Source organism: Rhinatrema bivittatum, chromosome 7 (assembly GCF_901001135.1).
Source record: "Rhinatrema bivittatum chromosome 7, aRhiBiv1.1, whole genome shotgun sequence".
Classification (NCBI taxonomy): Eukaryota; Metazoa; Chordata; class Amphibia; order Gymnophiona; family Rhinatrematidae; genus Rhinatrema; species Rhinatrema bivittatum.
The window spans coordinates 310,087,334-310,112,360 of NC_042621.1; the positions used below are offsets into that span (position 1 = coordinate 310,087,334).

Below are 25,027 nucleotides of genomic sequence, written 5' to 3' on the forward strand. Positions count from 1 at the left end.
GAAGGGTCATTTGAGGAGCTGGAGTCATGAAGCCTAGGATCACCTCCTCACTAGATCCTAGGTTTGTTAGTTTCCCAGCTTCAGAGGGCAGCAAGTTGGTACCTGGTCCCAGCACAGTAAAAGCAAAGACCCAGCTGACAGTGGCAGAGCCTCTCCTCTGGGGTGAGGCATCCTGTCAGAGTTGCATCGATTCTTCCAATCATGCTTGGACTGGAGCCCTTGCTGGAGAGAGAGGGATGCGAAAATGAAGGAGCCACACAAATTGTCTGTGTGGTGGATGAAGCTCTCAGGCCTGCTGCTGAAGGCGGTGGTCGATTCTCCCGGCCAGGTGGATAAGAGCATCTAAAGTTCTAGGAAGCTCACAGGCAGCTCACAGCTCATCCTTCACCTGGAATGACAGATGCTATAAAGGCTTCCTCTCTCCAGTTCAACTCTGTAACCATGGTCCGAAATTAAATGGCATAGTCCATTAAGGGCTAATTGCTCTGACGAAGGTGTAGAAGGTTTGAACCCATCATGGCCAGCCGGCTGAGTTCGTCAAAAGTGAGTTTGAAGGCCTTGGCAAATTGTTGCAGATCTTGCAGAAGGGGATCCCCAGTGTCCCAAAAGGGAGAGGCCAAGGCTCTCATCCAGAAGAGAGAACATTTATATATTTAAATTTTTATATTCCACTTTTCACACTTTTTTCAGCACTTCAAAGCAGATTACATTCAGGTACTGTAGGTATTTCCCTATCCCCAGAGGGCTTACAATCTGAGTTTGTACCTGAGGCAATGGAGGGTAAAGTGACTTGCCCAAGGTCACAAGGAGCAACAGTGGGACTTGAGCGCTGGTTTCCTGGTTTGTATCCTGCTGTTCTAACCACTAGGCTACTCTTCCTGAAGGTAGTCAAGACATAATCACTAGGAAATAGTGCCAGCTGAAGAGAAATGTTTATGAAGTATTGGTTCAAGAACCCGCAGCACTGGTTCGGATCTCCAGCATATCGGGGAGGAACTGGTAGACATATCATGGGTGCAACCAGTTTGGCTGAAGTTGTTGCGGCGGCTGCAGGAGGTGGAGAAGCAGCTGAAGCTGCCATTGATTCCAGATGGGCACTGAGTCACTCCATGGAGCCCGCCAGGAGCTCAAGAAACTTCTGCTACTGCTGGATCTCCTGTGCCAGGCCAGGAATGGGCTGGAGGCCCAAGAGGTCTGCTGGGTCCATGGCCTCAGAAATCTGTTGCAAAAGTGGACCCATAGTCCGAGGTGCAGTTGGTTTAACCCTCAGGGAGGAGCCCTGTGGATCCCCACCATCTGCAGGTGGAGTTGGCTGGAGCAGAGGCCCAACAAGAGCTTCACAAATACCAGCCCTCGTTCCCCTTAGGTTGAGCCCTCGGGTGCCGGGGTCGGCTGGACTTAGGCGCGAACCTCTGTGGAGATGTAGATTTATCTATCTATTTATTTATTTGACAGCTTTTCTATACCATCGTTTAGTAGTACCATCACAACGGTTTACATATCGAACAATACAGCATGGGAAATACAATAAATAATAGTCAGATATTAAAATACATCAAATAAGTGCCTAAAAACTAGTACAGTATCAATATAAAAGAAGCTAAAAACATAAGAACATAAGACAAAACTGTTAAGAGAATACAAAATACAAACTCAGGGACTATGGTCCAATCAAGAACGGACCCAACACATAAACCTTCTCGAACTCCGGGCCATTCGACACTCCCTCCGAACCTTCGAGCACAGTCTCCACAACCAGATTGTCATGATCCACATGGACAATCAGGTGGCAATGTTCTACATCAACAAAGAAGGAGGGTCAGGTTCATGGAACCTTTGCCAAGAAGCAATAGGAATCCTAGAATGGGCTCACAGCAGAGGAATCTCCCTACAGGCCACATACCTACTGGGAATCAACAATTCCAGAGCAGACAAGCTCAGCAGGATTTTTCACCCCCACGAATGGAAACTCCAGCAGGAAGTAGCCAATTTAATTTTCTCCACTTGGGGGTCATCCCCGGATCAACCGCAACAGAACACAATAGGAAGGTCAAGCTATTTTGCTCAGTATATTCCAGCCCGCTCCGACTGGCACAGGACGCGTTCCTCATAGATTGGTTCCAAGACTTACTCTATGCGTTCCCTCCAATACCTCTCATCTCTTGCACAGTCCAGCGATGCATCGAGGACAACACAGACTTGATTCTCATTGCCCCAGCATGGGCATGCCAGCCCTGGTATAGCTACCTCATTCAAATGTCCACACTCAACTGATCCCCCTGGGCACCAGCCCTCAACTGCTTACCCAGGAAGGGGGGTCTCTACTACACCCACTACATTCATCCCTGAATCTCACTGCTTGGAGATTGAAAGGCTCCTATTCCAAAATCTGAACATCCCTCCTCATCTCCAGGATATTCTACTCTCCTCGAGGAAGCCATCCACTAGACTCATTATCAAAGAAAGTGGACACATTACGCATCCTGGTGTACGACTGAGGAAGCAGATCCACTCACCTGCCCACCAGAGCGCTTACTAAATTATCTCCATCTACTTTACAGAGAAGGTCTAGTTACAGCTTTGCGTATTCATCAGCGCCATAGCGGCTTACCACACACCTCAATGGAGAACCTAATTTTTGTCACGCATTGGTCTCCAGATTCATGAAAGGTGTCCTACATCTTCGGCCCCCAAAGCCCCCCACTAAGAAACCTGCAGTACCGTGGAACGTAAACGTAGTGTTGGAACAGCTCATGCTACCATGCTTCGAACCATTTGAAAGTTGTCACTCCAGGTACATTTCCTGGAAAGTACTCTTCTTAGTTGCCCTGACCTCTGCGAGATGCATCAGTGAATTACAAGCTTTAGATCACTATCCACCCTACCTTCAGTTTTACCATGACAAGATTACACTGCATACACACCCTAACTTCCTACCGAAGGTGGTTTCCACATTCCACTTAAACCAGACCATAAGCCTCCCTACGTTTTTTCCAAGACCTCATGCGAATGATAGTGAGCGACGACTACATTCATTAGACTGTAAACGAGCCCTTGCCTATTATAAACAACGCACGCATTCTGCTCAGAGACCCTCTCAGCTCTTTTTATCCTTTAACCCGAATGCGCCAGGACTCCCCATATCCAAGAAAACACTTTTGTCCTGGATCTCTACCTGCATTGTTTTGTTACCAAAAACATTCAGAAATGCTACTTGCTTCACCCAAGGCGCATCAGGTACGTGCGATGGCTGCTTCAATTGCCCATCTCCACGAAGTGCCTATCTTGGACATTTGTAAAGCAGCCACTTGGTCCTCACTGCATACCTTCACATCCCACTACTCTTTGGACAACAGACTGCATATGACGCACACTTGGGTCGGACTATTCTCCAAGTAAGCACCTCTACTTCTCATCACAAAAGCCATTAAGAACTGTCCGCCTATGTTTTTCCTTACCATATTGAGCGTATTGCTCTCAGTACAACACATTAACAAAGAACACTCAATACTGCAGCTGGGGACTCCCAAACAGCAAGGCTAATTCATGCTGCTTATCTACGGGAAAAGAGCAAGTTTGCTTACCGTAAACGGTGTTTTCCATAGATAGCAGATGAATTAGCCATGCTGACCTGCCTGCCTCCCCGGACAGTTCCTTTGTTACATCTCGTCTTGCTTGGATAATGACTGAGGAGACTTGGAGGAACAGGGGATGATACAGGAGGATTCCCCTCACAAAAAGACTTTGGTGATCTTTGAGAGCTCTGCCACCTGGTGGTACGGAGGACATAGACAGTATGGCTATTTCATCTGCTATCTATGGAAAACATCGTTTACGGTAAGCAAACTTGCTCTTCTCTGAAATTGTTATATTACTTTTCTTGTTATTCCCCCTGCCCCCCCCCCCCCCCCGGAATAAACAGTAGCAGCTGTGCTATTTGTTCTATTCTCTTGCTTTTTTTTTTTACTATATTGAATTTGTTTCTCTTTGGCAATTGGAAGCTATGTTTTCTTACATCATTTTCTTGATTGTTAATTTTGAAATAAAGAGATCATTTAAAAAATGCATGCATTGTAGCCTCTCCTCCCCTAAGCGCAAGCCCAGGAGTGCCTCCACTGCATGCAGGTAAAATCCATGTGTAGAACAATGAGGGGGGATGGTTTTTAAGAAGCCATGAAACAAGGTTTTACTCACAGAAATGGCTTAAAAAATTGAACTCATAAGAAATAAACTTATATAGGAATTTTCACCCTGTGGAATTTAATGTTCTTCCACGCCGCTGATTATTTACTTTTTGGCGTTTCAGATCAGCCTCAAGCTCTGCGACTAGCTAACGGAGAGGACCAATGCAGGGGTCGTGTTGAAGTTTTCTACAATGGAGTCTGGGGCACAGTTTGTGATAATGGATGGGATCGCACTGATGCTCAGGTCGTGTGCAGGCAGCTGGGCTGTGGGTCGGCGCTTTCTGCCCCAGGAAATGCCTTTTATGGTCAAGGCGCAGGAAGTGTCCTTCTGGGTAACGTGCAGTGTACAGGAAGTGAACCCTATCTGTGGCAGTGCTTTAACAGTGGCTGGGCCACGAGTGTCTGTGGCCATGCTAGAGATGCTAGCGTTGTATGCTCAGGTAAATGGAGTTTATTCATTGTATCTGCTTTATATGGGAGTGTTTCTATTGTATTTTGTCAGTTATTAATCTGCAATCATTATACAGAACAGATTCCAGAATCATTACCCTTAAGTAGCACTCACAACCCTTGGTGGAGATATGGCCTAAGCATTGCTAGTGTACACCAGACAAGCACAAGAACTGGAATTGGCTCTCACATGAGCTGCTCTGTGCTGTCTCTCCTTCCCCAGGTCACTGAAATCCAGGGCCTGGATGTAGGAAACAAATTGGTGAATCTTCCAGTTAATCAGAGATTAAACCAGTTCCTGAGACTAATCTGAAAATGGGAGGATTACATGGAAACTTAAGTTCTAATTTACTGAGGCTTTTTTCCTCATTCTGAAGTCAACTTTCAAAGTAATATCTGTAGGCTAAAATAATTTTATTCACATAAATCAGCTGCCTGAGTATTGTTCCCTCATTGTACTGAGAGGAGGAATTCCCTCCGGCGGGGAGGTGAAAAGGGCACTTGTATAGTCCATTTTTCAATCTATGCTCAGACTTCATCCTCGCAGAGAAGAAGTCTGTGTGTGCTTTAAAAGTGAAAGTCTTTGCACATTTTCCTTTCTAAAATTTGTTTGAAAAGCGCGGGTGAAAGTGTGCTAGAAACGTTGCATCAGTGCGGGTGTTCATCTCTTCTGTGCCTGTGGAGAAGCATGAAAAGTAAAACAGTTCTTGTAATCCGCCTTTAGGCCATGCTTGGTAAAAAGGGAAAATCAAATAATAAAACAATAAGAATACTAATACTTAGGGCCTGTAGACAGTGCTGGTGCAATGTTCACAGGCTAAGGTAGCGCCATATGCATTGTATTTACTTTGATTATTATTGTGGGGCCCCCTTGGTCCAGACTATAAATTACCCCTGTGCTTGGGGTGGGGAGTACCACATGAGAAATTATATTTACTAATATGATTTATCTTCGGGTTCGTAGCATGAGTGGGGGATGAGACAGGGTCCTGGTCACCCCAATACCACAATCCTGTGCCCTTCCCAAACATCACACTTGTGGCACCACAGACCAGATAAAATCACCACACCAGAATAAAACAGTAATTAGCCATTTTACTAGTATTGTGTAAGTAGACAATAATCCAACCAGAACATTAAATGGGAAAAGTACAGCAGTGAAGAATAATATAAACTTGCAGTTTTCTTATTTTAAATCAAGCAATGCAAAAATAACACTGGGTATGGTCTGTTAGCCGGGGCAACCAACGTACTCAAAAGGATAGTAAAAAAATAATAACAAACTCTAATAGAGAAAGGTAGTGGGGGGGGGGGGGAAAGCAGTGAAGTACACGGCTTTCTAAAATTGTCTTTACCCCAGAGTACTCAAAAAGGAGGGGGCAGGGGGAACAGATCTACCCCATTATCACCAGTTTGTAAAAGGTGCACCCTGTCCCATTCACAAAAGGTGTGGGGGAAAAAAGCAGTCAAGAAAATGAAAAGTCCCTCTTAATGGTGGAGCTGGCTAGATGACAATCCAAGTAGATGAGCACAGCAGTGTGTGAAATGTATCTCTCTCTCTTGGGGAGCTTCCCAGCAGAAATTTGGCCTGTTACAGTCTCTTGCAGAAAGACCATGATCCACCAGTTTCTCTTTCCCAGTACCCGCTGGCAAGGGTTTATGCTTGACTAACTGAAAGGCTGAAGCAGTTAAGATGAGATACTGAATTTGTGGCAAAAGGCAAGAAAATAAACCTCCCTCTTGGGAAGATGGCTACCGCCGTGTCTACTTGCCGCTCTCTCCGGCGTCCCCGGAAAGGCTATGGCAAAGCCTCACGCCATGTTTCTCCTAAGGACCTCCTAGGGTGCGCGCGCATGCCATCCATGTCATGGCAGGAACCTTGGGGGCGTCCCCCCTCGAGTGACATCACACCATCCGGGTATTTAGCCTGCCCTTGTTTGCTAGCTCATTGGCTTAGCAAGGATCGAGATTTGGACCGAGTTATGAACTGAGATTCGGATCGTGATTTGGATCGTGAATGGATGGAAAGCCTCCAGTCTGAGCTACTCTGCCGCTTCCTTGCTGCCGCAGGAGCTCTCTCTGCCCTTCAGGGTATTTCACTAACCTTGGGTACCTGCTCCTCGGGGGCCCTTTACTCTCTTTCAGGTGCCTATCTGGGATCAGGAACTCGCTCCTCAAGGGCCTGCTCTCCCTGGTACAGTGCCTGTATTCAACTACTTCTGCCTGCTGGAATATTCACCCATACAGCCACCAACTAGTGAGTATATAACTTCTCAGTCTGTCTCATCTACAGCTCTGCTGCACTGGAAACCTACACCTGGAAGTTCCTATACCATCTCAGTGAGACATGCTCCCTCTGCTGAGGGTCCCTGGACTACTATCTCTGGATCACCTCACTACTGCCACCTCTGGTGGTATACATCAGCTGTATAATAAAAGACAGAACTCTGTGTTTGTGCGTCTCGAGTATAAGCCTAGTACTACGGCATTGGGGATAAAGAGCTACTGGCAATAAAGATGGCATTTGAAGAGTGGCACCCCTGGCTTGAAGGTGCACAACATCAGATCACTGTTTTCACGGATCACAAAAATCTGGAGTACCTCCGTCATGCTCAGCGCCTAAACCATAGGCAGGCGAGATTTTCCCTGTTCTTCAACAGATTTGACTTTGTGCTGAAATACCGCCCTGGAGATTAGAACGTCAGAGCAGATGCCCTATCTTGCTAATTTCTCTCTGAGAACGTACCTGATGAACTTCAGCATATCATCGACCCAAAGAGAGTTATCCTGTCAGCTACTCACCAGGTACCTGCAGGCAAGACCATTGTACCCAGGAACCTAAGGAAAAAGCTGTAGCATGGGCTCACAATTTGAAACTGGCTGGACACCCTGGTCAACGCAGAACTCTGGCTAAACTACAGAAGTACTACTGGTGGCCCACCATGAAGAAAGACACATTCTCCTATGTTGCTTCATGTTCCAATTGTGCCAGACAGAAACCACTGCCCGGACGGCCTTGGGGCCTACTCCAACTCTTGCCAGTACCGGAAGAGCCCTGAACTCTCATTGCTTCAGATTTTGTGGTAGACTTACCACTCTCGGGAGGAAACAATACCATCTGGGTTACAGTGGATCGTTTCTCAAAGATGGCTCTCTTCGTGGCTCTCCCTGGCTTGCCCTCATCCATAGAGCTTGCAAAGCTTTTCATCACCCACATCTTTCGCCTACATAGCATGCCAAGGCACATTGTCTCTGACAGAGGAGCCCAATTTATAGCTAAGTTCTGGAAAGCATTGTGCAAGAAGTTTATCTCTCTCGACTTCACCTTTGCATACCATCCTCAGTCGAACAGGCAAACAGAGAGAATGAATAGGACACTCAAGCAGTTCATTCGTGCCTAAGTGGGTACACGTCAAAATGACTAGGCTGAACTGATGCCCTGGGCTGAATTCGCCATCAACTCTCATCCAGCAACATCAACTGGATCAATACCATTTGAAGTGGTCTACGGATGACTACCATTACCACTTCCACTTTCAGTGTCGACCCCGGCAGCTCAATCTACTGCCAAAGAAATCCAACAACTATGAAGTAAGACTAAAGAGATGCTCCAAAAAGCAGGACAAAATGCTAAGAAAAGCTATGATGCTCACCACTGCAAGGCTCTTGAATTTCAGCCTGGTGATAAAGTCTGGCTATCAACAAAACATCTAAGACTCAAGCTACCATCAGCTCGTTTTGCTCCACGCTTTGTCGGACCCTTTCCCATTCTCCGACGTTTGGGTACTCTTACGTACAGTCTGAAACTTCCACCAGCGATGAAGATTCATAATACGTTCCATGTCTCACTACTGAAACCGCTAGTCCTTAGCGAGTTCTCCACCAAGACACCTGAACCTACACCATTTGATGCAGAAAAAGACATGGAATACAAGGTAGATGCTATCCTTGATGTGAGAAAAAGAGGCAGAGTATGGGAATACCTCCTGTCATGGGAGGGCTAAGGACCTGAAAAAAACTCTTGGGAACCTTTGGCTAATATAATGGATAAAGAGATGCTTCAGCAATTCCACAGAACGCATCCTCAGAAACCAAGACCAGGTAGGAGGTCTGGAGGGGGCCCTTTGAAGGGGGGTACTGTTGCGGCCCAGACGGCTTAGACCTTTGTTCCTCACCTTTTTCTCTGCTCTCCCCGCTAGCCTTGGGAAGATGGCTACTGCCGCATCTGCATGCCGCTCTCTCCGGCGTCCCCGGAACAGCTATGGCAAAGCCTCATGCCATGTTTCTCCTAAGGGCCTCCTAGGGTGCGCCACCCACTTCTTTATCCACGTCATTGCGGGAAACTTGGGGGAGTCCCCCTCGAGACGCCACGCCATTCAGGTATTTAGCCTGCCCTTGTTTGCTAGCTCATTGAGTTAGCAAGGATCAAGGTTTGGACCGAGTTATGGACTGAGATTCGGATCATGATTCAGATCGTGAATGGATGGAAAGCCTCCGATCTGAGCTACTCTGCTGCCGCGGGAAGCTCTATCTGCCCTTCGGGGTATTTCATTAACCTTGGATACCCGCTCCTCAGAGGCAGTTTACTCTCTTTCAGGTGCCTATCTGGGATCAAGTACTCGCTCCTCGAGGGCCTGCTCTCCCTGGTACAGTGCCTGTATTCAACTATTTCTGCCTGCTGGAATCTTCACCCATACAGCCACCAACTTAGTGAGTATCTAACTTCTCAGTCTGTCTCACCTACAGCTCTGCTGCGCTGGGAACCTACACATGGAAGTTCCTATACCATCTCGGTGAGACGTGCTCCCTCTGCCAAGGGTCCCTGGACTGCTATCTCTGGATCACCTCACTACTGCCACCTCTGGTGGTATACATCAGCTGTATAATAAAAAACAGAACTCTGTGTTTGTGCGTCTCAAGTATAAGCCTAGTACTATGGCTCCTCACGGGGCTCCTCCCCGTGGGCGTGGTCATCCCCACAGTACCCAGAATCCACTCAAACACCTCAAAACCATAACACCCTCCTCTGCTAAGATACTCTCTTGCCAAAATTTAGATTTAATTCAGTCTCTTAGGAGGGTGATCCAGCCATGTGCTCCTGGGCCTGGATATCTCTGGAAAAGATGTATCTCAGCTCTTGGCTCTTCAATCCTTTGTTGGGATTTTACATGTAGCTTGGCTATGAAGGAAGTGCAGCTGTCTGTCTCTCTATTTCCTCAGAGCTCTCTCTCCTTCCTGATGTTTAGTTCTTCAGGAGAAGAACTGATTGCAGGGCTGCCAGATGAACTCCTCTCTTCCTGGCTCTAACTCCTGGCTGTCTCCACCCCACACACACAGACAGAGTCAGCCAAATTGAGCTTTTTCTACCTTTATTGGTCTCACAGCATTCCTATGGCTTTCTTCTTTGCTGGCTATGTAGTGTTGTTCTCTGGGCAGGTTAAACAGTACAGCTCTTTTCCCAACTTGCTAATACTTTGAATGGTGGATGATGGTTTTGCAGAACATTTGTCATTCACAGGAAAGCACACATGGGTTTTTTTAATGTATTTTTATATTCCTTCATCTTGGCTGCAGCAGCTTGCAGTCTCTGCAGAGTTGAAAACCCCTTTTTAACAGGTCCAAAACACACCACTCAGATTTAGACGCTGCTCAGTCCACATTGTAAAGCTCCAAAACATGATAAGCTTATGGGGGGCAGGAACCTGGTTTATAGTAGCCTGCTACATTATTTTTGTAATTGTTGTAATATATTAATTTATACAGTAGGGTAATTTTCAAAAGGATTTACATGTGTAAATGTAACTGCTATTGTAGTTTATTTTTTATTTAATTTAAAATCTTTTCTATACCGTGGTTAAGTTATATACTATCACAACAGTTTACATACGGGCACATAAATTGAAAGTTGGTGAATGTGTACGGCAGTACATTCTAACAAGTGCCAATAAGGTTTGGTTACACCATGACATAATAAATCTTATTTGTTAAGTGAGTTAAGTCTTGACCATATATACATGTAAGTTACTTATTTACAGGTATAATTCTCATGTTCTGTGTGATATTATTATATTAGCCGTGAGATAAACTAATCAACTACTACAATGCTACGTAATTACCCGTGTAAGGTGCACTTAATTTATTTAGAATTTATTTAGAATTTATTTATAAAATGTATACCTGTCTATCCGCAGTAGTAAATCCTATGGACAATTCAATGGCTTATGGTGCAGCAATTTCCAAAAGCCCACTTACCCGGGTAAAGTGCATTTACACATGTGAAACCCAGTTTTAAGCCTGTAAATGCTTTTGAAAATCAGGCCTTGTATTTGTAGAAATAATGTTATTTGCCTAGTTATTGACTTATGTAAAGTAATAGTTTTTAGGGTATCCTAGATATAATATATGCTGTATCCTGGTATTGGTTTCTGCTGCCTTTTAAATTTTTGATTGGTCTTTTAACTTTTCTTGCTAACCACTTTGGTGGATTTAATTGACTTGTGGTTTATCAAGTAAAATAAATAACACAGACCATTGAAACTGCCACCACACAACACATTTCAAATACACATTTCTTTCATTTCCTAGTGAACGATAGCACATATGAAGCTTGACAGCAGGAAACATTAAAACTACCATTTGTTCATGGAACAGAGAACAGTAGTAGGGAAAGGACAAGAGTAACGTGTGTTTACCACTGCTCAAGAGTTAACCTGAAGCGATGAGCAGAGAAAGTGATATCCAGACTTACCGAATGCCTTTTTCTATTTATGACTTGTGGTGATCATTAACCAATCTTAATTATATTATGGCAAGCCTGGGAGCCTGTGACTGCCATGCAGAAGTCAACCCCCAAGACAAGTCTTTCCCTCCTGGGTGGCTGGAGCTTAGGGATAGTGCAGAGTCAATGATCACATCCCCTGGCCTCTAGGGCTGCTGTTCCCAACCCTGTCCTGGAGACCCCCCCCAGCCACTCAGGTTATCAGGATATCCACAATGAATATGCATGAGAGAGAATGCGCATGTTATGGAGGCAGTGCATGCAAATTTTCTCTCATGCATATTCATTGTGGATATCCTGAAAGCCCAACTGCCTGGGGGGTCCCCAGGACAGGGTTGGGAACCACTGCTCTAGGGTGACAAACCAGAAGCCAGATTCAGGGTCCATGATTGCAAGCTTAGAACATAAAATCACAAGGTTTTTCATGCAGGGTCTGTCCAAGGTCCATCAAGCCCAGCATCCGATAATGGCTGGTCCAGGTCCCAAGTACCAGACAAAGCTCCAAAACTAGATCTCTTTTTTAGAACTCACTCGTAGCAATGGCTTTCTCTTGTCTACCTTGTTAATATAGAAACATAGAAATGACAGCAGAAGAAGACCAAATGGCCCATCTAGTCTGCCCAGCAAGCTTCACACATTTTCTCTCATACTTATCTGTTTCTCTTAGCTCTTGGTTCTATTTCCCTTCCATCCCCACCTTTAATGTAGAGAGCAGTGATGGAGCTGCATCCAAGTGAAATATCTAGCTTGATTAGTTTGGGGTAGTAGCCGCCGCAATAAGCAAGCTGCACCCATGCTTATTTGTTTTACCCAGACTATGTTATTAGCCCTTATTGGTTGTTTTTCTTCTCCCCTGCCGTTGAAGCAGGGAGCTATGCTGGATATGCGTGACGTATAAGTCTTCTCCCATGCCGTTGAAGCAGAGAGCCATGCTGGATGTGCATCAAAAGTGAAGTATCAGGCCCATTTGGTTTGGGGTAGTAACCGCCGTAACAAGCCAGCTACTCCCCTCTTTGTGAGTGTGAATCCTTTTTTCCACATTTCCTCTTGCTGTTGAAGCTTAGAGCGATGTTGGAGTCACGCCTGTGTATGTTTATTTAATAAGGGTATTGACTCCAGGCAGTAGCCATCATTCTGGCGAGTCACCCACTCTTCATTGGCAGCCTCTTGACTTTATGGATCCACAGTGTTTATCCCACGCCCCTTTGAAGTCCTTCACAGTTCTGGTCTTCACCACATCCTCCGGAAGGGCATTCCAGGCATCCACCACCCTCTCCGTGAAGAAATACTTCCTGACATTGGTTCTGAATCTTCCTCCCTGGAGCTTCAAATCGTGACCCCTGGTTCTGCTGATTTTTTTCCTTAGGAAAAGGTTTGTCGTTGTCTTTTGATCATTAACACCTTTCAAGTATCTGAAAGTCTGTATCATATCACCTCTGCTCCTCCTTTCCTCCAGGGTGTACATATTTAGATTCTTCAATCTCTCCTCGTACGTCATCCGATGAAGATCCTCCACCTTCCTGGTCGCCCTTCTCTGTACCGCCTCCATCTTGTCTTTGTCTTTTTGAAGGTACGGTCTCCAGAACTGAACACAGTACTCCAGGTGAGGCCTCACCAAGGACCTGTACAAGGGAATAATCACTTCCCTTTTCTTACTCGATATTCCTCTCTCTATGCAGCCCAGCATTCTTCTGGCTTTAGCTATCGCCTTGTCGCATTGTTTCGCCGACTTCAGATCATTAGACACCATCACCCCAAGGTCCCTCTCCTGCTCCGTGCACATCAGCCTTTCCCCCCCCATTGAATACAGTTCATATAATATGGAGTTCCCTCCCCAGGAACTTGTGAGAACCTCTTTTAAAGTTTGCTGTGCTAGTTGGCTTCCCTGTAAGATCCACATCTTCAGCCTAACTCCCTGCACTCACTACGAAGGACTGTGCTGTGCATAACAGGAACACAACTGGATCTTGAAAGTATTCACAAATGGGATTAAGACTGGATTCCAGTGTTTCATTAATTGCAGGCTCTGATTTGACTGTAAAAACTGCTCTTTTGCCTCTGTTCATTTAAATTTATCATTATTCACCTTGAGGCCAATGTTGGGAAAAGTCAGAATATGAAATGTAAATAAATCAATAATAAATAAGATTCCACAGCTTGATATCGCGCTGAGAGAAACTTTCTATGATCTGTTCTGAATCTGTTGGTTGTTAGTATTTGGCACCCAGGGCAGATACTTCCTTTGGCACACCCCCCCCCCCCCACTTCCACCCATATAATTTTAAAATTTCTTAAACATCGATAAAATATTTCATAACAGCAGACACATCAAATAACACCCAATAATTAAAACTAATAAGGATTTTAAAAATCTCCTGCTCTCCATATGTCATGCTAAGATTGTCATAGACTGAGGGCACATATGCACATAATATGCTCTCTCTCACACACACACATGCTTGGTGAGAGACGGAGGGAGCATGTATGTGTGTGAGAGAGGGATAGAGGAAGCGTGTATAAAGTCTGTGTGTGTATGTGAGACACACACACACACACACACTTCCTCTGTGTTTCTCTCACAACACAAACATGGTTCTTATATCTCTCTCACACACACTAATACACACACATACATATGCAGACAAATACTGAACTGGGAACCACAACAAGCCAGATTCTGTATGCAGTGCAATAATGGAAAAGCAGAACATCACTATTCCTCAAAACAATACAATCAAGAAATATAAATCAGAATAGCAAAACCATACTAAAAAATTATACATATCAAAACAGGTGATGAACAGAATACCAAACACTAATAAAATATTTCAAAATAACAGGCACATCATATGTAATAATTAAAACTGACAAGGATAAAAAATAGTCTATCGCTCTCCATACCTGGGAACTTTAGATTTCTAGTCATCCTGAAATTGTTGTGGATTGGAGGAGTATGCACAAACCTCTCTCACACACATATATACAGGCACACTCTCACAGAAACCCACACAGGCACTCAGATACACACACACACACACACACACACACCCTCTCATACACAGACACTCAGTTTCACAGGGCTAATCTCTTGCTCTCTCACACACACATATATAGGTACACTCTCTCTCACAGAAACCCACACAGGCACTCTTAGACACACATACAGAGGCACACTCTCGTATACACACGCACACACCCTCTCATACACAGACACTCAGTTTCACAGGGCTAATCTCTTGCTCTCTCACACACACATATATAGGTACACTCTCTCTCACAGAAACCCACACAGGCACTCTTAGACACACATACAGAGGCACACTCTCGTATACACACACACACACACCCTCTCATACACAGACACTCAGTTTCACAGGGCTAATCTCTTGCTCTCTCACACACATTTTAGACCTCTTCTTCGGCAGCTGGCTGCAGAGCAGGGCCTCTTTCATCTTCCACCGGCTCGGAGGAAACACCAGCACATTACTGGTGTTTCATTACATCATTTACATTAGCGGCAATGGCACCCTTCCCCTTGTTAGCACCCAGGGCGGACCGCCCCCCTGTAGTATGCCTCTGCAATGAGCAGATTAAATACGTTGGAGGGGATATTACATTGTAGTTGTGACTGAGGGTTCATGGTGCTACATCCTAGCCCTGGTGCCAGCTGTGCAGGAGAAATCTGCCAAGTGAAAAAACACCTGTCTACATTTTGTTGCAAGAACTCCTGTAAAAAACTGTGATTAGCTTTTAATAGGATATAAGCAGAGAGTGACCATTAATGTTATTTTTTTCATTCTATCAGCTCCGGGATCCTTTCCGAGCAGACCACTAGGTAAATTCATATTTTATACTTTCTATTTTGTGACTTTGTAAAGAACGGAGGAAAGGAGCAGCAGTGCTGTTTTGCTTATTTACTGAGTTTATATTATGTATCGAATTGTATGGGATTTATTTTATGAATTGTATTTTTCAATTGTTTTGTGGAGGGGTGGGGGTTATAAATACAACAGATCACATTGAGCCTTCAGACCTCACACGCCTCATACAGAGAGAGAGATGCTGTTTAACTGGTTGTCCATATCGCTCTTTCCTGGGCATTCCTGGTATCTGAGAGAATACAATGAGGAAAATGATGCTAGAAGCTAGTTTTCTTCACTTCAGGTCTAACTCTCATGTAATGCTGGTGTGGGTGGGTGAATCTACAGCTGTTCAGTTCTGATTCTAATCTGGATCATTCCAACCCGATTCAGATTGTGGCCCAGTTCAGGCTCAGAACCAGATTTGTGCATAATACTACATGGCCCCTCTTTTATTTATAGAGTTGTATTAGGCTTTATTCATTGAAACGGAGATCCAAAGCACTTTACAACAAATGCAGCGAAAACCTTCCCTCACGGGAGCCCACCCCAAACTCACTAGGGAAAGTGGCAGGCCATTTCACACCATTAAACAATAACACGCCCTCCCAATTACATTACATCAATCAATCTCTTACAACCCACTTCTCTCTCAAAGGGATGGAAGTGGCAAACAGCTTTCAAAATAAAATGCAAAGCATAGCATCAAAAACTAAAGAAATACAACCTAAAACTTATCAAATATAATAAATTCTATAAGCAACATTAAAAATAAAATTTGGTATAAAACCTAATTCTGAATTAATGTCCTACAGATGGTAGAATCCCCCTCAACATTGCTATAAAAATTCAAACCCACCCATACATCTCATACATTCCCTCCACTCCTGGAGCTCATAAATTTTTTATTTATTTATTTTTAAATACCAACATTCAAACTAGTATATCACATCGGTTTGCAAAAAATAAACAGTCACTTACAAAGAAATTGAGAATTTTTTTACAGTGTTTGTTAAGTGAAGGCTTAATACACATTAGTTATAGATTTGGGTGAAGGTGAAATCAATTGGAGTTACTTAACGTTCTTTAGGGAGGAACATAGTTAACATAATTACTTTATAAATATGGTTAGGTGTTAGTCAAACAGATTTTATCACATAATATAAATTTCGTTAGTATAGGTCGGCATTGAGTAAAGAGAGCTGTAGACATTTTTTTTAACACGCATGGAGTTTCTGAATAAGGTGGTTGTTGTAGCAAAGATTGTAAGATTCAAACGAATGCTTTTTGGAATAGCCATGTCTTTAGGTTTTTCTTAAAGGTTTGTATTAGGGGGTCCATTCTTAGCTCGCTTGGTAGTTTGTTACATAAGATGGGTCCCGCCATAGAAAGGGCGCGTTCCCTGACTGCGTTAAGATGTATTGATTTAGGAGAGGGGGGTGGAAGAAGTCTTGTGTTTGAACAATGTAAGCTTCTTTTAGGTGTCTGAAAATGCAATAAGAACATAAGAAAATGCCATACTGGGTCAGACCAAGGGTCCATCAAGCCCAGCATCCTGTTTCCAACAGTGGCCAATCCAGGCCACAAGAAACCTGGCAATTACCCAAAAACTAAGTCTATTCCATGTAACCATTGCTAATGGCAGTGGCTATTCTCTAAGGGGCGAATTTTCAGAGCCCTCCTCGCGTAAATCCGCCCAAAACCGGGCGGATTTACGCGAGCAGGGCCCTGCGCGCCGGTAAGCCTATTTTACATAGGCCTACTGGCGTGCGCAGAGCCCCGGGACTCGCGTAAGTCCCGGGGTTTTCGGAGGGGGCGTGTCGGGGGGACGGGCCCGAACCGCACGGCATTTTCGGGGCGTGTCGGGAGCGTTCCGGGGGCGTGGCCGCGCCCTCCGGACCCGCCCCCAGGTCGCGTCCCGGCGCGCAGGAGGCCCGCTGACGCGCGGGGATTTACGCCTCCCTCCGGGAGGCGTAAATCCCCTGACAAAGGTAAGGGGGGGGTTTAGACAGGGCTGGGCGGGTGGGTTAGGGAGGGGAAGGTGAGGGGAGGGCAAAGGAAAGTTCCCTCCGAGGCCGCTCCGATTTCGGAGCGGCCTTGGAGGGAACGGGGGTAGGCTGCGCGGCTCGGCGCACGCCGGCTATATGAAATCGATAGCCTTGCGCGCGCCGATCCAGGATTTTAACGGATACGCGCGGCTCCGCGCGTATCTACTAAAATCCAGCGTACTTTTGTTTGCGCCTGGAGCGCAAACAAAAGTAAGCTATTCGCGCTCGTTTTAAAATCCGCCCCTATGTGAACTTAATAGCAGGTAATGGACTTCTCCTCCAAGAACTTATCCAATCCTTTTTTAAACACAGCTATACTAACTGCACTAACCACATCCTCTGGCAACAAATTCCAGAGTTTAATTGTGCGTTGAGTAAAAAAGAACTTTCTCCGATTAGTTTTAAATGTGCCCCATGCTAACTTCATGGAGTGCCCCCTAGTCTTTCTATTATCCGAAAGAGTAAATAACCGATTCACATCTACCCGTTCTAGACCTCTCATGATTTTAAACACCTCTATCATATCCCCCCTCAGCCGTCTCTTCTCCAAGCTGAAAAGTCCTAACCTCTTTAGTCTTTCCTCATAGGGGAGTTGTTCCATTCCCCTTATCATTTTGGTAGCCCTTCTCTGTACCTTCTCCATCGCAATTATATCTTTTTTGAGATGCAGCGACCAGAATTGTACACAGTATTCAAGGTGCGGTCTCACCATGGAGCGATACAGAGGCATTATGACATTTTCCGTTTTATTCACCATTCCTTTTCTAATAATTCCCAACATTCTGTTTGCTTTTTTGACTGCCGCAGCACACTGAGCCGACGATTTCTATGTGTTATCCACTATGACACCTAGATCTCTTTCTTGGGTTGTAGCACCTAATATGGAACCCAACATTGTGTAACTATAGCATGGGTTATTTTTCCCTATATGCATCACCTTGCACTTATCCACATTAAATTTCATCTGCCATTTGGATGCCCAATTTTCCAGTCTCACAAGGTCTTCCTGCAATTTATCACAATCTGCTTGTGATTTAACTACTCTGAACAATTTTGTGTCATCTGCAAATTTGATTATCTCACTCGTCGTATTTCTTTCCAGATCATTTATAAATATATTGAAAAGTAAGGGTCCCAATACAGATCCCTGAGGCACTCCACTGTCCACTCCCTTCCACTGAGAAAATTGCCCATTCAATCCTACTCTCTGTTTCCTGTCTTTTAGCCAGTTTGCAATCCACGAAAGGACATCGCCACCTATCCCATGACTTTTTACTTTTCCTAGAAGCCTCTCATGAGGAACTTGTCAAACGCCTTCTGAAAATCCAAGTATACTACATCTACCGGTTCACCTTTATCCACATGTTTATTAACTCCTTCAAAAAAGTGAAGCAGATTTGTGAGGCAAGACTTGCCCTGGGTAAAGCCATGCTGACTTTGTTCCATTAAACCATGTCTTTCTATATGTTCTGTGATTTTGATGTTTAGAACACTTTCCACTATTTTTCCTGGCACTGAAGTCAGGCTAACCGGTCTGTAGTTTCCCGGATCACCCCTGGAGCCCTTTTTAAATATTGGGGTTACATTTGCTATCCTCCAGTCAAGCTTGCTTCAATGCAGCATTGAACCAGTCTATATTCTGGGTATAAAGTGTTTTGTGGATGAGAGTCAATGTTTTGTATTGGATTCTATATGGGATGGGTAGCCAGTGTAATTCTTTAAGGATTGGGGTTATATGATCTGTTTTTTTGCTGTTTGTGAGCATTCTAGCTGCTGCGTTCTGAAGCATTTGCATTGGTTTTAATGTGGATGTCGGAAGGCCCAGTAGGACTGCATTGCAGTAATCTAGCTTTGGTAGGATTATTGACTGGAATACAGGACGAAAATCCTGATTGTGGAGGAGTGGTTTTAGTTTTTTTAGTACTTGAGGTTTGTAGTAGCCGTCCTTTAATATGGTGTTTATGTATTTTTTTTATGTTTAATTCATTGTCTAGGAAGATTCCTAGGACTTTTACGGTGAGAACAATTTGATTCTTAGACATGTTTTAAGATCAGGGCTAAATGGTGATGTGAGTTTATTATGTATATATTATATTTCAGTTTTGTTATGGTTTAGTGTAAGAGTCATTTGCGATACTAGTTGCTTTATTGTTGATAAGTAAGTGTCCCAGTGATTTAGAGTGTTATTAAGTGAGTCTTTTATGGGGAGTAGAATTTGTACGTCATTGGTGTAAACCTAGTGAGAAAGGTCTAGTCCAGGCAACATGTATATGTTGAATAGTGTGTAGGATAAGGATGAACCTTAAGGATTGCTCCACCCAAGAGTGACCCATGCCCAGCAGCAAGCTTGCTTCGAACCTGTGCCTGCCTATGACAGAAACATAGAACATAAGAGCAGATAAAGTCCATATATCCCATTCAGTCTGTGTATCCTCACCTAGTGCTCAGCTTTATATCCCTTCCTCTCCCTCAGAGAAACACAGATCATGAGGTGATGAGCGATAAAGACCTTACATCCCATCCAGTCTGTCCATCCTCACCTCCTGCTCAGCTTTATATCCCTTCCTCTCCCTCAGAGAAACACACAGATCATGAGTTGAGTAGAGATAAAGACCTTACGTCCCATCCAGACTGCTCACCTGCATCTCCTCCTTGGCTTAATAGTCCCTTCCCCTGCCTCAGAAATCCTCTTTGCTTGTCCCACACTCTCTTGAATTCTAACACTGTCCTTGACTCCACCACCTCTACTAGGAGGCTGTTCCACACATCCATCCACATCCATCCGTCCTTGACTCCACCACCTCTACTAGGAGGCTGTTCCACACATCCATCACCCTTTCTGTAAAGAAACATTTGCTTAGATTACTCCTGAGTCCACCCTCATCACATGATCCCTTCATTCAAAAGATTCATTTCCATTGAAAGACTTCCACTTCCTGGTCATTTGTGTCTTGGAGGTATTAAAAAGTCTCTATCATATCTCCCTTTTCCCTCCTTTCCTCTTGAGTATTCGTGTCTAGATCTGTACATTTGTCCTCATGCTTTTTTTTTTTTTTTAATTTCTCAATTTTGCATATTACAAAAACAAAGATATTTTTGCTTAGAAACATAGGAATTACATATAAGAAATATATTGAAAAGTATCATCCCTTTTAAATTCATATTCCCTCTTTATAAGCCGTAACTCAAATTGGAGGGGGGGGGGAAAAGAAATACTTAGAGGGAGTTATACCAGGAAAATGTTTTCTATTTATGCTACCCTGGAAACCATATTAATACTTTTCTTTTCACGGATTTAACTGGTGGAAGATTGTTCTCTCGAGCTCAAAAACAGACTAAGTTGTTCTGGGCTATAAAATACGAAGGTATTGCCGGAGTACTTTATGACTCGCTTTGCGGGTAGCACAACATAAAATTTGCACCCTTTGCAACTGCCTCTTGGTGCAACTCAAGAAACTTTTTTTCTACGCACTTGTGTTGCTCTGGACAAAATCAGGGTATATTCTGATTGTACTTCCAAGATGGGGAATATTAATATTTTTAAAGTAATTCTTCTTGACAAAGCCCCCTGTCGTGTTCAGACAAGAAAGAGACAAAAAGAACAGTTCTTTCTATAACTTCAAACCCTGAACTTTCCAGGTACTCAGATTATTAAAGTTCCCCTCATATCCTATAGGAGAGATCTGTATCTGTGTCTGTGGCTGTCTTTGTTGAAGATAAAGTATTTTCTTAACCGCTGGTATTTGTTCTTCTGGGATCTTCAATATTTCTTTTAAATATCTTTTAAAAGTTATCAGCAGTATCTCACCAACCACCCTTGGAAAACTCAAAAGTCTTGAATTTAATTGTCTCAGGTAATTCTCAGCTATCTCTAGTCTGCGCAAGACTGATGTTTGTTCTCGAGTTGTTATAACATTAGAGTCAGTTACCACCTTTAAACTTTCTTTTACCTCTGTTAGGGCTAAGTTTTGTTCTTCTTGTCTTGTTTTGTAATGCTTTTCCAGGGCATCTATTCTCTTGTTGGTAGCCTCCATAAACTGAGACTGTTCATTGTGCTCGAGCACAAGTCCCGCTATCAAGTCCCAAATGGACTCCAGTGTAATAACAGGCATTTATTTTATTTCCAGGGATTTCAAAACCAGGCCTCTATTTACCTCCGTTCTTTCCGCTCTCGATGTTCCCTGGTGTAGCGTGGTTTCTCCACTCGCTGCACCTACTCCGACCTCCTCTGAGGGAGGTGATCTTTCCAAGGGCCTCTCCCAATCCACAGCATCTCCCCAGGCGGCATCGGGGCTCCCCCCCCTGTCCCGCCAGCGGGGCTCCTCGTTTCTAATATGGGGGACGTGAATTGAGACATCATCTGACCAGCGGGGAGCTGGGGTTCAGCTGGGAAAACCCTCACTCTCCCCTTTCTCTTGTGAGGCATCGCAAGTAAGTAGAAAAACGAAAGAAAAGTAACGAGAGTGCTGGAGCGTACAAACAAGCGTCCGTTCAGGGAGCCGCCTTGTTTTTTCCCGTCCTCATGCATTTTGTATTGAAGACCATTAACCATTTTAGTAGCTGCTTTCTGGATTGACTCTGTTTGGTTTCTATTCTTTTGAAGGTTTGGTCTCCAATTCCAAGTGAGGTCTCAGCAGAAGCTTATAGATAGGCAATATCACTTCCTTTTACCTGCTGGCTATTTCTCTCCCTTTGCACCCAATCATCCCTCCGGCTTCTCTACCTGTTTGGGCACCTTAAGGTTGTCAGATGTGATCACCCCCAGTTCTGTAATATGCACAGAAATTCACCCCCAGTACTGTACTGATCCCTTGGGTTTTTGCTACCCAAATGTATGACTGAAGCTTCACTAGATCCCACCTCGTGTTCCACAGCTTCCATGGTGACTACCCTTTTGCAGATTTGGGGATCTTTCACCAAAAAGCAAAACTTTTCTGATAACATTTTTACAATATTTATTTATTTCTCAAAGTGTTTATACTGCAAAAAAACAGCAGGCTGATCAAGGCAGTTTACAATGATATTGTACAATACAATAAAACAGAACAATCTAAAAAAACTAGTTAAGATGTAGAAATAACCATGCCGTCAATTTCCTTCTAAAAGTTAAACAATTTGCCTCCAATCTGATATCCATCAGCATTGAATTCCAATATTCTGGCCCAAACTCTGAAAACCTCCTCTTTCTTGAGCCCTCTTTTCTCACCTGCCTCACTCCAGGGACCATAAACAATGGTCCTTCTGATGAATGGAAAATCTGCTTTGGCACATATCTGTGAACTCTGTCTGTTAAATAACTTGCACCCTTGGCCTGATTGATCTTAAACATTAAAGACATGATCTTAAACATGGTCCTCTCCTTAACAGATAACCAATGCAACTCCAGTCTGGCTGCCATGTTTTGCATCACTTGGAGGCACTGTAAATTCTTCATAGTAACCCCTAACACTCTGTTACAATAGTCAAAAATCGGCATGACCAACGCCTATATTATTGTTCTGAATACCTCAAAACTCACTCTGTTTCTTATTTTCCTCAGTTGACTCAGCTTTAAAAATACTCTCCTTCCTATCAAAGGAATATGAGGTCCAAACATTAATTTATTTATTTTATTTGTTTGCTTTTATATACCAACATTCGTTGGGGTACATCACATTGGTTCACATTATAACGGGATAATAGCATGACGGGGGTCATACCATTTTTACATTAATTAATTTGTCATCACATTGCTACAAATCTTCTTACCAACCTTCAACCCCAAAATTCTCTCAGAGTTCCTATTAGAAAAGACCATCCACTCCGTTTTACTTCATTCAAAAGCAATTTATTCTCCCATAACCAATTCCCCAAAAATTGTAATCCCTCTTGAATCTTACCTATAGACACCTCTAAACCTTTCCCTAATGGCAGAGCTGGTGCAAGGGTATTAGGCACCCTAGGCAAACCTTACAGTCTGGTGCCCCCTCCCCATACACAATTTTAGATTATGCATTTATAACATTTTACATGAAAAATGACATTCTGAGGTAAAATTAATATACAAGTTGTTGTGATGCCAACAAGAAAACTTTGCATCTTGGAATTCATATGTCATCATACCTATTGTGATATATTTCGGCATGGTCCTCCTGTATCACAGTACTATCTGCCAACACTCAAAGAATAACAACCCCACCTATGAAAAAGAATACCACAAATATTACACCAGAATCTAAAATATCAATACACCTCCTATCAGGAAAACAGAACAGGCCAAGCTACTACAGATCCCTACAGAGAAACCACTTGCTAAAAGAATGCTTCATCTCAGTCTTTGCATGCAGAACACAAACCCTCACCAAATACAGAATAAAGCCACATAAAGTATAAATAGAAATGTGCAGACAAAAACTGAACTGTAAAATGCATCATGCCAGACTCTATACAGTGTAACAATGGAAAAACAAAAATGTCACCATTCCTCGTGAAACAAATCAATAAAATCAAGATATATAAATCATTAATCATAATTATAAAATCATACTAATAAAATAGTTTCAAAACAGCTGACGAATAGAATATCCAATAATTAAAGACTCATGCAAATTTTGAAAGCTTTACCAAACACCAATAAAATATTTCAAACAGCAGACACATCACATACTACCCAATAATTAAAATGGTAGTTAATCAAGAAAAATAAACTTAAAAAGCCACCTTTACTTATCCTCTCCAGAAGTTCTCAGACTCCTTTCCCTTGCAGGTCACACCAGAAGCAGCAGTAGCTGCTGAAGCTATCCTCACAGTCCTCTTCTTTAGGGAACATAACCAGGCTCTTCTCTCTCACACACACCAGTCACACCCTCAGGACCAGTTTCTGTCTCACACACACCAATCATCTCCCCAACCAGTCTCTCTCTCTTATACAGACAAGCACACACATACCAGTCATCTCCCTAATCAGTCTCTCACACATACACACATCACCTCTCTGGCCAGTCTCTCTCAATCACACAATGCTCTCGCTCTCTCTTACTTACAAACAGACTCACACACACATGCCCTCTCTCACTGCCAAAAGCCAGCTAAAAACATGCTCCCTCTCTCTCACACACATAAGCACCCTCCCCACCTCACATATACACCACACACATACAGAAGCACCCTCCCTGTCTCACTGTGATGCTTTCCCTTGTCCGTACACTGTCTGCTTGCGTCCGTTCCCGGGTCCAAACCTCAACCAAGCTTCCCCTGTCCCTTGGAAACTCAAATAGCAGTTTAAACGTATTTATCTTAAAAGTCCCCAGGTGGGATTTGAACCCTCACCACCTGGATGGAAGGCAGATGCCTTCCCCACTGAGCCAGCAACTCACTTTCCAACCACTAGCTTCAGAAGTCCCTCTCAAAGTCCATAGTTCAAAAGTCCAGCCCCACTGGGCCTAACTGCCACCTCCCTCCATACCTCTGGGCCCTCAACCCTTCCCCAGAGGTACAGCCACCCACCGGCAGTCCTCCAGGAAAAGTATCCTTGTCGTACGTCCAACAACAGAAGTCCGCACGCTCACCTTCTCTGTGATAGTTGCAGCAGTCCTTCACACGGTCGGGGAATGTCCAGCCTCAAAGTCTCCCAGAGCAGACAGGAAATCCAATCCTTCCTCCTCGGTTCCCAGCAGGAAACTGAGACTGTTCTACTAGGGAGTCCTTTTTATCCTGTGGGAACTCCTC

The 25,027-nt window shown here is 43.9% G+C and overlaps 1 protein-coding gene across 1 annotated transcript in view; it reads left to right on the plus strand.

Annotated features, from left to right (window-relative positions):
• The window catches only part of LOC115096252 (deleted in malignant brain tumors 1 protein-like), a 397,025-nt gene that overhangs the window by 187,576 nt on the left and 184,422 nt on the right, over positions 1-25,027 (plus strand). The window contains exons 14-15 of the mRNA XM_029610760.1: positions 4,307-4,624; positions 15,218-15,247. Of these exons, the coding sequence (XP_029466620.1) occupies positions 4,307-4,624; positions 15,218-15,247 (348 nt within the window). The remainder of the gene's footprint in view (positions 1-4,306; positions 4,625-15,217; positions 15,248-25,027) is intronic.